Raw genomic sequence first — 15,812 nt, 5'->3', positions numbered from 1 at the left:
GGCGAAGATCAGTTATTCCATCGCTGCAGAACAATAAGGCCAGCAGATTATTTTGGCGACCGCGTCAACTTGAGCGTTTTCTGCGTCACTCTTATTCTGCGCGCTGCTATCACGTTTCCCTGTTTTGGGTCCCCCATGACAACTGGCTACAGGCCCGCTAATTATCCCCCCTTCCTCCTACAGAAGCGCTCTCTCTCGCGCGCGCACACACACGCGCGCTACCAGCGCTATGAATAGGCAGCCCACCTCGCAGACCCCACCCCATCTGAGGTCTAAATTTGGAACACAATTGAAATAGCCTACAGAAATCCTGTCAGAAGATAACAAAGAATAATATTGACCCCTGCTTCATTAGGGCTATTTCATACAACTACAGTGAGTCTAGCATTGTGACGTTGTGACATAACTGTGCCTTATATGTGTCCCGGTGTACACTCATCTTAATTTCACATTCAAATACCGACAACCAGGCCATGCATAAACTCAGTGCTAGTAAGGAGACGTGTTTCCACTTAGGGGTGTGTGTACGTTTGTTTTAATGCCACAAAAATACACCGCACACTTGGCTACATATTGGCCTGCTGCAACCTTGGAGTGTACCTTCATTTCTTTTGGAGTAGTGCATGGTAGTAAATGAACTTTCCCCGATTGTAAATACTATTCCCGCATGCCAGAACAGTGAGGAAAACAACAGTGACAGCACCAGTCCATCGGAAACGTGCATCATTTACTTTAGAGATTTGTGGCAAATACATCGAAATCATATCACATAGACTCGTGTCAGCTTAAAACAAGCATGACGTAAGGCCTGTGCAAACACCAAGGTGTCTGAACTGAGTTTAGGTGGGTTTATCCTCCACTACATCTCTGCTAATGTCCATGTGGGAAGCAACACAGAACACATACCACAAGACAAACATACTCACCAGAAAAATTGGGGCTTGAGAAAGCTCCCGAGGAGATTGGTCCGCGTCGATGTCGACGCCGATGACGTTGCGCACTGAAACACGTGGGCCAGGGTATCTAGAGCTCACATAAACAAAGCCACATTGGCCAGACTGGATAGTCGAAGCTCGTGTCGCTGTTGGTGCGCGGACTCACTTCCCTGCTTGGCATTGCTTGTACCTACGCTCGTGATTTGGAGCTTTTACTAAAATTGATGAATACCACCTACATGCTTATCGCATGGACAGAAAGTCACGATCCTGATGTGAAAGAGGTAAGATTCATTCATTCTTTTCTTGCAACATAATCTCCGAATTCGCTCGTCCTGTCCGGCTTCTCCGAGGCATTGAAATCTTTTTTTTAATCTAAGTCTTTTTTCTATCCTTAAATTGAAATTACACGCAATTAAGTTTGACTGAGACTATTCAGATGTGACTGTCATTTAATGCCACATTTCAGCTTTCTGCTTTTTAGACAAGTTTTTACTAGTGTCAAGTGCGCAAAGTTGGTCTGTTCACGTCGAACCAGCATCTTATTAACAAAAGAAAAGAAATACTTGTGGTTTGGTTTCTATAGCATGTTGTTCATATTCATTAGAACACTGAATAAAATGTTGTAACATGCTCTGCACGTTTGGAAACGGGGTATGGTTTGCGTACAAATAGACTTATGCTTAACCAATGTGTGATCTCTCCTTTTAGAGAGATTGTTTTATTGTATAATCTAGTAACTCCAAACCTTTGTGTTTTATTAGGGGAAGAACCAGAACAGAGTCGCATTCTTCTATCCCGACACCCACACAACAGCTCCTGACATTACCCATTTCAAGTGTCACCGGAAAACTGTCAGAAGACTTGAGGTAGGATGTGAAACATTTATGTGTTAAAGTTTTATTTTTACCTGAAATCCCACACTTGTTTAAATTAGTGTAGTTTTTGCTGTGGACATTTCATATAATTTTAAATTGATATATAAAACTTTCCCTCTCAGTTTAAACATTTATGTGAAAAATTCTAATTTGTTTGCACCCGTCTGGTTTTCAGCCATGCCCTGCGTTCAGGCTCAGTATGGATCATCACCTCAAGGAGCCAGTCCAGCTTCCCAGAGCTACAGCTACCACACCGCAGGAGAATACAGCTGCGACTTCTTAACACCCGAATTTGTTAAGTTTAGCATGGACTTGACCAACACTGAGATCACAGCTACTACTTCTCTACCAAGTTTCAGTACATTCATGGACAACTATAACACCAGTTACGACGTTAAACCGCCCTGTCTCTATCAGATGCCCCACTCCGGAGAGCAGTCCTCTATCAAAGTGGAGGACATTCAGATGCACAGTTACCATCAGCAGAGCCACCTGCCACCCCAGTCTGAGGAAATGATGGCTCACTCTGGGCCTATGTATTTCAAACCCTCCTCGCCTCACGCCCCAAGTACGCCAAACTTCCAGGTTCAGCCTAATCACATGTGGGAGGACCCTGGCTCCCTCCACAGTTTCCACCAGAACTATGTTGCGGCCACGTCTCATATGATAGACCAGCGCAAGAATCCGGTGTCAAGGCTTTCGCTCTTCTCGTTCAAACAGTCCCCGCCCGGTACTCCTGTTTCCAGCTGTCAGATGCGGTTCGACGGGCCGCTGCACGTGTCCATGAACCACGACAACCCGGGCGCACACCGCGGCCCGGACGGCCAGAGTTTTGCGGTGCCCAGCGCTATACGGAAACAGTCTGGCCTGGCCTTTCCCCACTCGCTGCAGCTCAGCCACGGGCACCAGCTGATGGACAGCCAAGTGCCATCGCCCCCGTCCCGAGGATCTCCGTCAAACGAAGGTCTGTGTGCGGTATGTGGGGACAACGCAGCCTGCCAACATTATGGAGTGAGAACCTGCGAGGGTTGCAAAGGATTTTTCAAGGTGGGCTGAAATGACAGCGACAATGAATGCGTGTTACTGTTTTTTACGTCAGCGAGACATTCTGTCATTATTATTCACAGCGCAGTGTGTTAAATGCTGCTCAGTTACTTAAAAACCAAATAAATCAAAGGCAACACAATAACACTAAACCCGACTTTAATACAAGTGTGAGTGCGCACACAAAAAAGAACCACATGGCAGTCATACTTGTCCACACAGACGTGACATCGAATGAAAAGAAATAATAACCAACACCACTAATGCGTATTTGCTGAGCTTCTCTTATTATTATTGGGTCATACAGCACAATTCAAAACATTAAATATGAATTATATTATATTGTTTTCATCCTTGCATTTCCCCTTCAAGTTGTGCGTCAGAATTGTGTAACCTTGGAAATGGGCCCGAAAGTTGACTGTGTGTTTTTTTTTCTCTCTCTCTCTTTTCAGCGCACCGTACAGAAAAATGCAAAATACGTGTGTTTAGCAAATAAAAACTGTCCTGTTGACAAACGCCGAAGAAACCGTTGCCAGTTCTGCCGTTTCCAGAAGTGCCTTGTCGTCGGAATGGTGAGAGAAGGTACGTTTGGGCTATGCATTCAATTATTTCTGTCCCGGTGGTTAATATTTTTCATCTGACACACTGGGAAACGTGCGTAATGCAGTACTGGGTTGTGAATTTATCCACTAATAGGTATTTACGCACACCAGCTGGAGTTTGTATATTGATGATTTATCTAAATCACATATCTTTATATATTTTGCAGTTGTCCGAACGGATAATCTAAAAGGTCGAAGAGGACGCCTACCATCCAAACCCAAAAGTCCCCAAGAGCCTTCCCCTCCCTCGCCGCCGGTCAGCCTCATAAGCGCACTTGTTAGGGCCCATGTGGACTCCAATCCCTCCATGTCCGCTTTGGACTACTCCAGAGTAAGTGACTCTAATAATCCCAGAAATAAAAAGTCACACACTCGCAGAACATTTGAAAAAAAAAAAAGAGTTAAATATTATTCAGAGAAAGCAGATAAAACGAGACTGGCGACCCCTTTAATTTAGTCCTGCATTAGGACTAAATTTATTACCCTGAAAGTTTTCTGTAATACATCGCTGAATTCCAAACTTTGCCAGCCTTTTAATGTGACACATTTTAAGTGAGCTGCACTGAGATGCAGAACTTAATAAAAAGGAGACATGAATTCAACGGTTAAAAAAAATCTCTCTCTCCTTCTTGGAAATGGGCATTTGCAATTTCACGGATTATATATTTTAAAGGACCTCATTAAGGCGCTGTTTAAATTAAATTCCAGTTCCAGGCTAACCCTGACTACCAAATGACTGGAGACAACACTCAGCATATCCAGCAGTTCTATGATCTCCTGACGGGCTCCATGGAGATCATCCGAGGCTGGGCGGAGAAGATCCCTGGCTTTTCTGATCTACCGAAGCAAGATCAAGATCTCCTCTTTGAATCCGCCTTCCTTGAACTTTTTGTCCTACGGCTGGCATACAGGTGAGACTGAGTAATTACTAAATAAAACAATTTAGGCTTTAGATAATCATCAGTCCCTCCTTCAAGCTTCATTGCTTTTGGCTTTATTAGCCGCCCAATAATTAGAAGGCTCTTGAATCCACATTTATTACCAAGCATAATTAATGACATTTTGTTAATAACTGCAGGTCCAACCCAGTGGAAGGAAAGCTTATTTTTTGTAATGGAGTGGTTTTACACAGACTACAGTGCGTCCGTGGATTTGGAGAGTGGGTAGACGCCATCGTGGAGTTTTCTTCCAACTTGCAGAGTATGAATATAGACATCTCAGCTTTTTCCTGCATCGCAGCACTGGCCATGGTAACAGGTGAGTAAAGGCGACGGTGCATTTATGAACACTGGATGGTTCACAACGCTTATGAAAAATGAGAGGGTTGACGTATCATAGATTATTTATCCGTGCCTGTTTTTTCTTTGTTAATTGTATTTTTCAGAGCGACACGGACTTAAGGAACCCAAGAGAGTCGAGGATCTCCAAAACAAGATCGTCAACTGCCTCAAAGATCAAGTGACATTCAATGGCGGCGGCTTGAATCGTCCCAACTACTTGTCAAAACTCTTAGGAAAGCTCCCAGAACTGCGCACACTCTGTACCCAAGGTCTGCAGCGTATCTTTTACCTAAAGCTAGAGGACCTAGTCCCTCCGCCAGCAATAATTGACAAACTTTTCCTCGACACCCTACCTTTCTGAGTCTGACTCAATGGCGAACCTCAAAGAACTTCCAAAAGACTATTTGTGTCAGACTTGACCGATTTTTAAAGTTGTTATTTCTGAATATTTGCAAGCTCCATATGCTAACAGAACAACCACATTATGAATATGAATTCGTGAAAAAGTAACACGAGGGAAAAAAAGACAAAGTCTAATGGCTGTGCGGGCCTTGATTTTTTTCCCCTTTTCTCTCTTTTGTTTGTGCCAAACAACTGAATTATCACTGGTTAATGCTCTCCGGTGGACAAACTGTCATCAAATTTAACTTGGTCTTGCAATCATTTACTGTTTGTTTAACCTCGGCTCTACTGATTCAGCATACTCAGATGTAATATATTCCATTTATATAGAAATATATAAACCCACGCACACACACTGTATATTATGATAGATTATGTGATGCCTCCAATGCATCGGTTTATAACATGTGTAAAAAGTTTGTTATAATGAAAATATTTAATTTTCTTTTCTCTTTTGACTCGTGCCTATGTGTTTCTGACAGGATCCCAAAAGCATCCAGAAAAGACAACGCATGATTTAGTTTCTTTTTTTTCCCTCCCACCCGTTTTCCTTTTTCTTTTATAGGCACTTGCTGAGGTGATGTCTATATATAATATATACCGGACACTATGTAGTCTGCTAGATTTGATACTGATTCGTAGTTATGGCACTCCTTTTATGTATGACGCATATGTGGAAAAATATTTCATCTGTATAGAAAATGAGGGACCCATGGTGTTTGTAAAACTGTCAGACATTCCTTGTTTGTATGTGCTGTAAGTATTGTTGCTGTTGAATATAAACGTTTCTATATATTTATTATTTCTATTGCCAAGAGCTACACTAAGCATGGTGCAATTTAAACGATTTCAAACCATCCAAGTTTCATGCTGAGCACGTTGTCTATGTTTTATGTCTTATAAGCGTCTAGCTAGTTATAATTTAACACGTTTTGGAACTGAAAAATCCCATCTTATATGAAGAGGTCCATGAGTGTGTGATATAGGCCTACATCTTTGGCATCATGGTGTACTTACAACTTCTGTGACGCATTTGGTGCCGAATTCAAAAAACTTTAGAGAGAAAGAAATATTTAATGTTTACAAATAAAACTTTTAAATCGATCCTTTGCTAAACACTTTCTCTGAAATTTATTCTTCAAATTCAGACTTTTCCAATCCCCAAGAGAGAGCGAGGCACACGAGAAATGATGCATTTTCTCATAACTTCTTCACTGAATTCTCAGTTTTGTGGAAGCTGTTGCGATCAGCGCTCAGGCTCGATTGCGCAAAAAAACCCAAACGTTTTTTATAAGGACACCACAATAATAATAATTTCTGTTATCATCCTGTTTAAAAAAAACGTGACAGGATGCGAGGAGATATTTAGTTCAAGCTAAGGGAGTAAGTCGTTGCATTAAAAGATGAAATATTCGTAAAGGCGGGCCCATTTTAATTGGATTTGGATTTTTAAATTTGACAAAAATATGAATCTTTACAGAGGCGCATATTAACGACTTCACAATTTTAAGCTTTCATTTTCCGACTCTATTGAGCTCATATTTCATTTATCCAAATTCAATTTAACCCACTTACATTTTAGGAGTTCTAAAGTGTCGCCATGCGTGCAGGTGTGTATTTCCAATTATTTCTAATATTTTAACAAATAAAGGTGACAATTTTATTAGTCTATCCTTTGCCGATAAAACATTTCCTCCCTTTTCTAATGTCGCTGTCTAACTAAAGAAGCGATGCAACAGATTAAACGCAGGAATTTAAATTGAACATAAAACACAATTTCTCGAACGACTGCTTAAATGAGAACATCGGAATTCATCTTATAATTCATCTGTTCTTTGCTGATGTAGCGCGGATGATTATAAAACTTTAACTTTGTGGATCTCGACTTTCCTCGTTACCAAAAAAGGTGATTAAAAATGTAATGACGCGCTTTATATTATCCCAGTCTGTGTACAAGCTGATTTTCTTTTCCTTTTGCGCTTCCGCTCCACTGACCTTTTATAATTTAAAATCAGACTTTTAACCTATCCTACCGACAAGTCAGATCAGAGCTAGAACTAAACAGTTTTACAGTCGGCAGTTTTCTGGCATAAAAAAAATCCGTCTACATGCAACTTGCCATTACAAATAAGAAGAAAAAGGCGTTCGAAAAGCTTTCTGAGAGGTGAAACCCGGTTTGAGCACAGGTAGCGCAGGCTCGCATTTCGCGTTCCAGCGTAGTTGTCTGTGAAATTTAAGTGAAGAGACATATGATGATGCACAAACAGGAAACCTTTACTGCGTCGTTGTGCGGCATTTTTTTTTTTTGCAAACCGAGGCCGATGTTTGGTGAAAATAAAACGATACCCAGTTGGTTTTTAATAGTTTAGTAATACGCCAGTTTTTTACCGACAACCTCCCACAAACCCCCCGGGAATGAAGTTCCGCGCCTCTTATTTCTTCTACATCCTCCCCCTTCCGCTGTATCAGCCATTAAAGTACACAGGTAAAAACGTCCCTATGTAGGCTGTATCCTTTAATCCAGTGCGCTGATTAATCTCACGCAACTGCGGTGAAGATTTTTGTGAGATGTCGCTGCACATCACATCTGCATATTGTGAACTGCACAAGTAGAAATACAAGTCATTTAGAAATGTATACAAAACGGCTGTGATTAGCTTGAACAAAGTGAGGCAGGGCCGCTGTCACTAAGCCTTTCCTTCAGTCTATCAGGAGGGAGAAGTGACGCGAGGCTTTGAGGCATGTCTGGGACTTATCCACAACGATTCCACATTTATCACATGATCAAGATGAAGGGAACAGCTTATTTTGAGAGATATTAGCAGCAGGCAATAAATTGTCTAAATAATTACATCGTCACTGTAAAGTGCTAATTCCAAGGCAAATTGGGATTGTGCTCAGAACCAGTTTGCTGACATTTAGCAGATCTGTTGAAAGGGTGCATTACAATGTCACAAGTTTCCTCTATTGACTCTAAGTACAGTTAGGTTTTATACATGTCTATCTCAACACAATAAAACATGACACATGTAGCCAACACTTCTGTCACTGTTTGTGCATGATTATATATATGCTGCAAGACTTTGAGTCTCAATTTATTAAGTGCCTAATTTCTTCCCCACTCTTGGACACCAGCGAAAGGTTAGGCGTGATTGTGTGAGCACAAGTTGGTCTACAAGAAAGAAAAGAAAATCATTTTTCACTTTTACAGTCTTGTGTTGAGCCCCTGAACACAGAACAACAACGAAAGCCAGCAGGTGGAGGTGGCCGTCTCCCAAGAACAAAGCCCGCATATCTGCCTCTAAGTGCTCATGCACAAGGTGAGAAAGACATCGAATTAAAAATCTCTCAGTCTTAGAAGAGACACGAACTCCGCACACTGTGGCAGTCTTGCATTTGGTTGCACGCTCACCTGTACACTGTGGTGAAGCTGACAGGTTCATGTGTGTTGTATGTGGTGGATTTAAAGTGTTGTCAGTCAGTTGTAGGTATTTAATCTGAAAATCATTTTCCACTGTCAACTGACCATCGTTATTTTATTATAATACGCAACACTGTCAACTGCTTTTATTCATATTATTTTAATCGGGAAGCCAAAATGTGTTAATTAACAGCTAGATCATTGCATCACTTGATACCTGAAGTGGGAGAAAACCACACCGTGCATCTTTGCAGTATATGAGAACTTAGTAGACATCTAAAGAGCAGGCATTGCTTTTGCTGAAACTGCATTTAGATGGAGAAGAACTACACTGTTTTTAAAGTGCAGAACCAACAAGTAGCAATCAGCGGCAGTCAGAAGGAGATAAGGAAGAATAATTATAAGGATGCATGAATACATCTGATACAAACTTCTGTGCAAAACAGTACAAAAGTGGCAGCCTACACGTTGCCCACTGTCTGCTCTCTTGGGATACAGCAAGTGAGCTTTGGTCACAGTATTTATTTTCTCTGGCCTAGCTAAAACAAAGCCACGTGCAAAATGACTTTTTAAAACTCTTTTTGTCTTTTATAGTTGCCAATGAAAGTCATTTTGAGGTACAAAGGGAGATGAAAGCTTGTGAAGTGGATCTATATGTCTGCACACCACATGGCAGTCTTTATTACCTGGATCTGGCCATTTAAACAACATTCACTGCCTTTTCGACAGCCTTTTTCGGCATCTTTTCGTTCATTCACTGCATCCACTCTTCCCTCAACCTTGGCATCAATTTCTTTCGTGTTACCTTTCCCTCTGTTTAGGCAGCGAAGCACTTTGCTGTGGGAGCCTGCAGTAAAACATGTTGATTACACAACTTATGAATCTCATGAGTCCTGCCGACTATTGCTCTAAACAAAATGAATGAATAATGAGTTGAAAGATGGCCCTTTGGATAAGACTGTCTATAGTTATATTACTGTGACTATTTGATTTACCATATTGAAATGCTGATGATTGTCCAATAAATAATGCAAAAAGCTGATTTCCGAGCGGCGAGGCAGGAAAAGAAATCCACCTTGCATATAGATGGAGGTGAGCCATGTCTGTCCCTCTCAGCCTGTGGCCCAGAGCAGCTTTATCATTCATAGGACTAAACAGACAATCAATTCAGCAGCCGTGTATGAAGGATGAAGGGATGCGACAAGCTGTGAATGATGAGAAGCCAAAAATCAAAGGCCTCACTCCTTCTTAGCTCTAATAGCCATTACCAGCCCAGGCAGCACCAGTAAAATGAGGTTAATCATTCGCACAGATCCTTTCAAAGAAGATTGACTGAACTTGATGTCTAGTCAGATCACTCATAAATATTTACTTCACATTAAACAGCTGTGTGTGCTCTGTTATCGCACATTGATTTCTGACGGATGCCATAAAATTATTGTTTCAAGTGTGGTCAGTAAAATCCATTAATGTAATGCTTGTACCAAGACTCAATTATGCTAACCACAAGAAATTAATAATGCAATGAAATTGACAGAACATCATGTGGGAGAGGGGTTTCTTCAGGTTTCTGCCTAAAAAAATGTATAAATGGGGGGAAAAGAGAAATGGTGTTTTTGTTTGTTTATTTGCTTCTTTTCATCACAAAAAGCTAATCGAGGCTAAATTAGTGCATTCAGTGCTGATAGATGCCCAAATGAAATAGCCCAAGAATTTAGGGATGAGATTACGTTTATGGGCACCGCATGTATCAGGATCGAACACATGGGCTCGGTCCTTTGACCTTATTGACAAAGTGAAATCGGAAATTTCCTTTATAGAAAGAGTTAATGTTTCCTCAGGCAGACATGTTTCCGATTCAATTAGTTTTAATGAAGCCGGTGCTCAGTGGTCACTGAAGTAGAAAAAACAGGCTTAAATGCCTGATGGTAATAGAGGACATATTAAGGAGGAAGGGATCGGACACACAGTGCATGCTTCTAAGTGGCGAAAAATGCCTCTATCAGGCTGGTAGGAGCCAGTGGCTCGGTAAGCAGTGAATTGTATGAGCCTCAAATGATGCATTTGGTCTCTGGGGCGAGGCTGGAGGAGACTGAGGAGTAAACTGTAAAAACGGAGGAAAGAAGAAGCTGCTTCGGATGATGCACATGGGTTATCACGAGTGGACAACAATGTTCACCAAAAAAAAATCTACTTTAAATAATTTCATCCCAAGAGCCAGCTATTTGATTAATGTGTTTAACTATTTAATGCAATCGTTGCATTTTTAATTAATGAGTAAAAACATACCTTGTAATACCTCCAGTTTATACACTGTTAACTATGTGACTGAATGCAGGGATGCAAACTGGACTATCCCTCCATCTGATGTCAGACTGTAAAATGTCAACATGGTCAGATGCACTGGCTCTGTTCCCACAAGGATATGCCCTTATCCTGTGTTATGGTTTGTGCTGTTGCTCCACGGTAAAGTGGAAGCACACCCATGCACATGTAATCTGTTCATGCCTTTGGGTCAAATCATGTGTGTGGTCTGCCATCTTCTCAGTATTACAGTTTCTCTGTCTGTAGCATTTTTTGCATGCATTTAGTCTTGCGAAATGAAAGCAATCTGGGTTTTTTTTTTTTTAAAAGGTAAATACATAGTAAACCAAACACTTGAAGTTGCTTACCATGTAACACACTATGTCATGTCCTAGATTACAGGACTGCATCAACTGCATCATATCTTTTGGCACAATGCTTTTTTTTTTCTTCTTTACGATGACTAACAGGAGGTAAACAAGCTTGAAATGAATGCACACTTTGATACATGTTAAGGGCATCTGAGGCCTCTGCTTTATTTCTCGAATGCACAGACTATATGCATGTAATCACTACATAAACTGATGCACTAATGGTTTTACAAATCTCCCTCAGAACATATTAATCACACATGTAGTGTGAGAAAGTGCAAGTAGATTGAGTGGGGTACTCTTGAAGGGTCAAGAGGGGAATATGATGTGTGTTGGACAGAAAGGAAGGCGAGAGGGGGCTGTGGTGTGTGTGTGAGTGTGTGTGTATTTGTGTGTCACAACAGACAGAAGAGATCCAGCCCAGGCCCCCACACAGCTTTGTCATATCACTAGGAGATTAGGAACACACATGTCAAGCTAGGCACAGCCTGCTGCAATAATGCACCTGCCAGCTCTCAAGATCCACTCAACCCTTGTTCAACCCCTTGTACCTACATGCAAACACAAAGGCACACACACATAAATGTACCATTTTTTAATAGAAAAAAATACCCCACCCCACCCTTCAAATATACTGACTAAAAGACGTAATTTGAGATAAAAGTGGAACACGTAACTAGAATGATATTATTGATGTATGTTAAAGGAAAATGTATTTCAACACATACAGCAAGAAACACAGGAGCTATCAAAGATATGAAAAGGTTGAGAGCTGGAAAAAAGTGGATATTTTACATGAAAAGTCTTACAGCAGAAGGTCATTGTCTTTCTTCGTGACAGAGTTCTTCAAGAAAAGCAGAGAGGGGAAGCTCAAAGAGATTCATCTCCACCAGGATCCAAGGTCATCCAACCTAGTCATCCTAGAAGCACTTGAAAAATATGGAGTGAAGACTTGAGATATTCTTCCCCCACCCCAAAAAAAGGAGTGTAGAGGGAAGACTCTGACTGAAGAGAATCACTGACCTTCAAACAAGCGCTCTATCCATATAGAGTAGGGGAAGACATGCACAATCCATCAAAAATGCACATGAACTTTCCCTCTTCAAATAGTTCCCGCTTGAATAGCAGTCAATGGATCAACTATGAATATTGCATGTCCTGAATTGCAGGGAATCAGATTGAATTCAGAGTGAGACAAAATCTGTGATATCGCACTTTCAGATTAAATCTCAAAAAAATTGTTTTGAGGGTGAACACTTTAGGCTGTAATTAATAACAACGGCAATGATGAGTTTAAACCCTGGGTTTGTTGTTTATGACATAAACCGGCTGTAAACAAACACATTAAAATGTAAAGAGGAGAATATATATAATCCAAATAAAAAGTAAAAAAGAAAAAGAAAAAATAGAAAAAAAGTCCACCCTATAGTCATGAAATTGCCTTTTGCCACAGTCTCTCTTCAGGAATGGAAAGATCAGTGTTAATTTCAGCCCGTTTTTGATTGGATGAACCTGACTCCCTCTTGCACGACATGGATACCACAGGTCAGTGGCTGGTGCAGTGTTGCATGAAACAAACAAATAGAAAAAGGCACCTTGTGGCACTTGACTCTCGCCAGAATGCAACTGACGGCAAGCTTGCCAGCGTCCTATAATAACGACCAGTGCCTCATAACCAAAGAATGAAAGAGAGAGAGAGCGAGGGCGGGAGGGGGGAGGTGGGTTGAGAGAGAGGGAGAAAAGAGCAAGGAAAGAGGCAGAAAGATGATTTAAAAAAAAAACAAAAACAAAAAACGAACAAGGTTGTAGAAGAATGTAACATGTTTGTGCTTGTAAAAGCCAGGAAACTGACTACAAATATATAATACTGAATGCAACAGTATGCAGAAAGGATAAAAATACTGAGGATATAAATACTGAGCGACCACAGAGGAAAATATAAAATAAGTCTGACAGCTCCAATACATGGTTAGCAACAACGACAGAGAAGCATTACTAAGGAAAAAGAATCTCAAAGCTCGAATGTGTTTTATGTTTATTTCATGTATTAATAGTGCATAAGCACAGAGTGAGCATGGGCTTGCCTTTAGGAGCAACATGGTGGTTGTAACGCTGCAGAATAAAATATCAAATTAACATCACTGCTTTTATTGAGCTACTAATCAGAAGAAATACAAACACACTGCAAATACATCAAAACTTTCATCAGTTTTACACATCAAATCTGTTTACGGGTTTTCAGAAATATACAACTAACTGTTGTATGAAGTCTTTTGTGGGGTAGCTATATAAATTCTAATAAACTGCCTTAAGGGATGTTTCTTGTATCAGTGTCATTTAGGTGTAAATACTTTATGTTTGAAAATAGAAAATGGAATCTTTATGATATCTGAGAGAAAATAATTTGACAAACTCGTATCTCTTGAGGCTCCAGATGACATTAGCCACTAAAATGTTTGACCAAATGGTTGACAGCTCACTTGTTACTCATTAGGGGTGAACTCCTACCAGCATGAGGCTTTTAATGCTGAGGTCCAAGTCATCATAGGTGGTAACCCTGACCCTAATTCTGCCCTAACCCTTTGTTTTAGATAAAAGCAAAATCGACTTCTTTGGTAGAAAAAATAGTTTTTTGGTGTTTTAAGGTTTTAAGGTTGTTTGACGAGACTTAAAAGTAAAAAAAATTAAAAAATAAAAGATATTTTCTGATTCCCTGAAAAAGACATTTAGTCATTTGTCCGATGACAATTTAATAATGAAAAAAAGTTGAGGGATTGGCTACAAATATACTGGAAAATTGTATAATGCTTAAAAACAAACTTTGTGGAAGATCTCACAATTGTTCAGTGACAGGATTAGGTATTAAAAGTGTATCCCATAGAAGTATGGAGAACTTTATCATTCTGTGAAAGATCATAGACATCATGTAGCCACCATGATTCACCCACTGGTGAAAATGCTCTCAAATGCATCACTACCACAGACAAAGCCAAGAGGCTCAAACTGGAGTAGGCCTAACACGAATCTTTGTATCAGTCACAAAAGCCTCAATAAACTTTAAAGGTGTTAGTTAATCACTCGTACAGATGTTAAAACATGAAGAAAAGCAGCTACAGATACCGAAGTCATTTTGTTTTGTATCAAGCTGGATTGCAAACATGCGTTTTTGTGCTGCAATTTGTATCGATTGACTGGCTTTTGGAGCCGACCTCAAGTGGCAACTTGAGACCTGCAATTTTTGGCACTTCTACATTGGCTTCATTTCATTCTTACTTGCTTGAGCGTAGCAAAGAAAAGACTGCATAGGTAAAGTTCAGCGATTTAAGAATAACGTTTCTCAACTTAAACGCCACGTTGTGCTGGTTTCATCACCATCTATGGTACGCAAAAGCGGTGATTCCGAGAATAGCAAAATTGCTTTATGCGAGGACCGAGCTGAAAAATCAGTTGAATGGCTGCAAACTTCTGGCAGCACTGACTTTAAAACAGACAGTTCAGGAAATCATTGCATGAGATGAGGAACAAGTCAGAAAATCATCGTGAACACAAGTTTTCACTTTATTTGTAAACTCTATACAAAGGAGAAAAAAAAACATATATAAAGAAGAGCCAAGAATCCTGTCAGCTTCTCTGGGAGCAAACTCATTTAGGAAAGACTGAAGTAAAATTAGAAACTGTGGCCTGATCTATCAAAATTTGAAACTGCTTTTAGAAATCAGAGACACTGTCCTCCGGGCTAAAGAGGAGAGGGAATATCCGGCTTGCAATCAGTTCAAATGTCACCATCTGTGATGGTACAGGAGTGCACTGGAGCACATAGTGGATAATGTGCACAGCTGTGAAGGTACCTTTAATACTGAAAGATACACCAGCATTTGCCACCATGACAAGGTTTTTTTTCAGGGAAGTGAGACGAGGCCAAAGAGCATTCTGCATGTATTACAACAGCATAACTGTAGGGTTAGGGTATCCTCAGCTCCAAAACACATATAGAGTATTGTTAAAAAAATGTAAAGTAACTCAATGGGTAACATAAAGTAGAACTGTTTGTGAAGCGTGCTGCAGGCTTTAAAATGTGCATCCATTTACAAACCCCCCCCCCCCAAAACACTAAACCACAATGTTTACATTATGTTATTAATAACGTCTTTAACACCTTATGCAAAATTTAGGGAAAAAAGGGGTAAGTTGGTACGGAGGAGGGAGGAAGAAAAGGTAGAAGAGAGAGAAAAGGAGAATGGAGAACAGAACAGCCAGGCGGATCATCCTGTGATAAGATGAGGAAAATAAGTCTGATTATCGCAGAGACTGGGAGCATTAGACAGACAGTTGGGAGTCATCTCAAAACTCAGGAGAGAAGAGGCAAGACAAGAGGTCACAATTATGCCCCGCTTGCTGCACTCCCCTCCTCCTCATGAAGTCCTCTAATATATTCGGTTAGTTCCTGTATGGCACGGAGGGGAAATTCTAATTAAAGGGTGGGGGGAATTTTGACACATGTGAGGCAGAGATCAATATTTAGCACCATAATCAGCCATTCTTGATGGCTCGACGGTGTCACAGTGAGCCGACTAC

The 15,812-nt window shown here is 40.6% G+C and overlaps 2 protein-coding genes across 13 annotated transcripts in view; one reads left to right on the top strand and one right to left on the bottom strand.

Annotated features, from left to right (window-relative positions):
* LOC309690249 (uncharacterized protein) overlaps positions 1 to 15,812 on the bottom strand; it is a 109,712-nt gene that overhangs the window by 13,064 nt on the left and 80,836 nt on the right. The gene's annotated exons all lie outside the window — the stretch shown is intronic.
* Positions 947 to 6,245, top strand: nr4a2a (nuclear receptor subfamily 4, group A, member 2a). 2 transcript variants are annotated; one of them, XM_082507177.1, is made up of 9 exons: positions 947 to 1,219; positions 1,700 to 1,804; positions 1,989 to 2,107; positions 2,231 to 2,860; positions 3,310 to 3,439; positions 3,627 to 3,790; positions 4,168 to 4,370; positions 4,538 to 4,716; positions 4,844 to 6,245. In XM_082507177.1, the coding sequence occupies exons 3-9, from the start codon at positions 1,991 to 1,993 to the stop codon at positions 5,098 to 5,100; spliced, it is 1,680 nt and encodes a 559-aa protein (XP_082363303.1). In that variant the 5' UTR covers positions 947 to 1,219; positions 1,700 to 1,804; positions 1,989 to 1,990; the 3' UTR covers positions 5,101 to 6,245. The 2 variants fall into 2 exon arrangements, with proteins under 2 accessions (XP_082363303.1, XP_082363302.1); XM_082507176.1 differs by having other exon boundaries at positions 948 to 1,219; positions 1,989 to 2,860.

The sequence above is a fragment of the Aulonocara stuartgranti genome (genome assembly GCF_965226115.1).
Source record: "Aulonocara stuartgranti genome assembly, chromosome: 16".
In the NCBI taxonomy this organism is placed as follows: Eukaryota; Metazoa; Chordata; class Actinopteri; order Cichliformes; family Cichlidae; genus Aulonocara; species Aulonocara stuartgranti.
The sequence above is the reverse complement of the archived record's forward strand: the minus strand, read 5'-3'. Positions and strand labels throughout refer to the sequence as shown.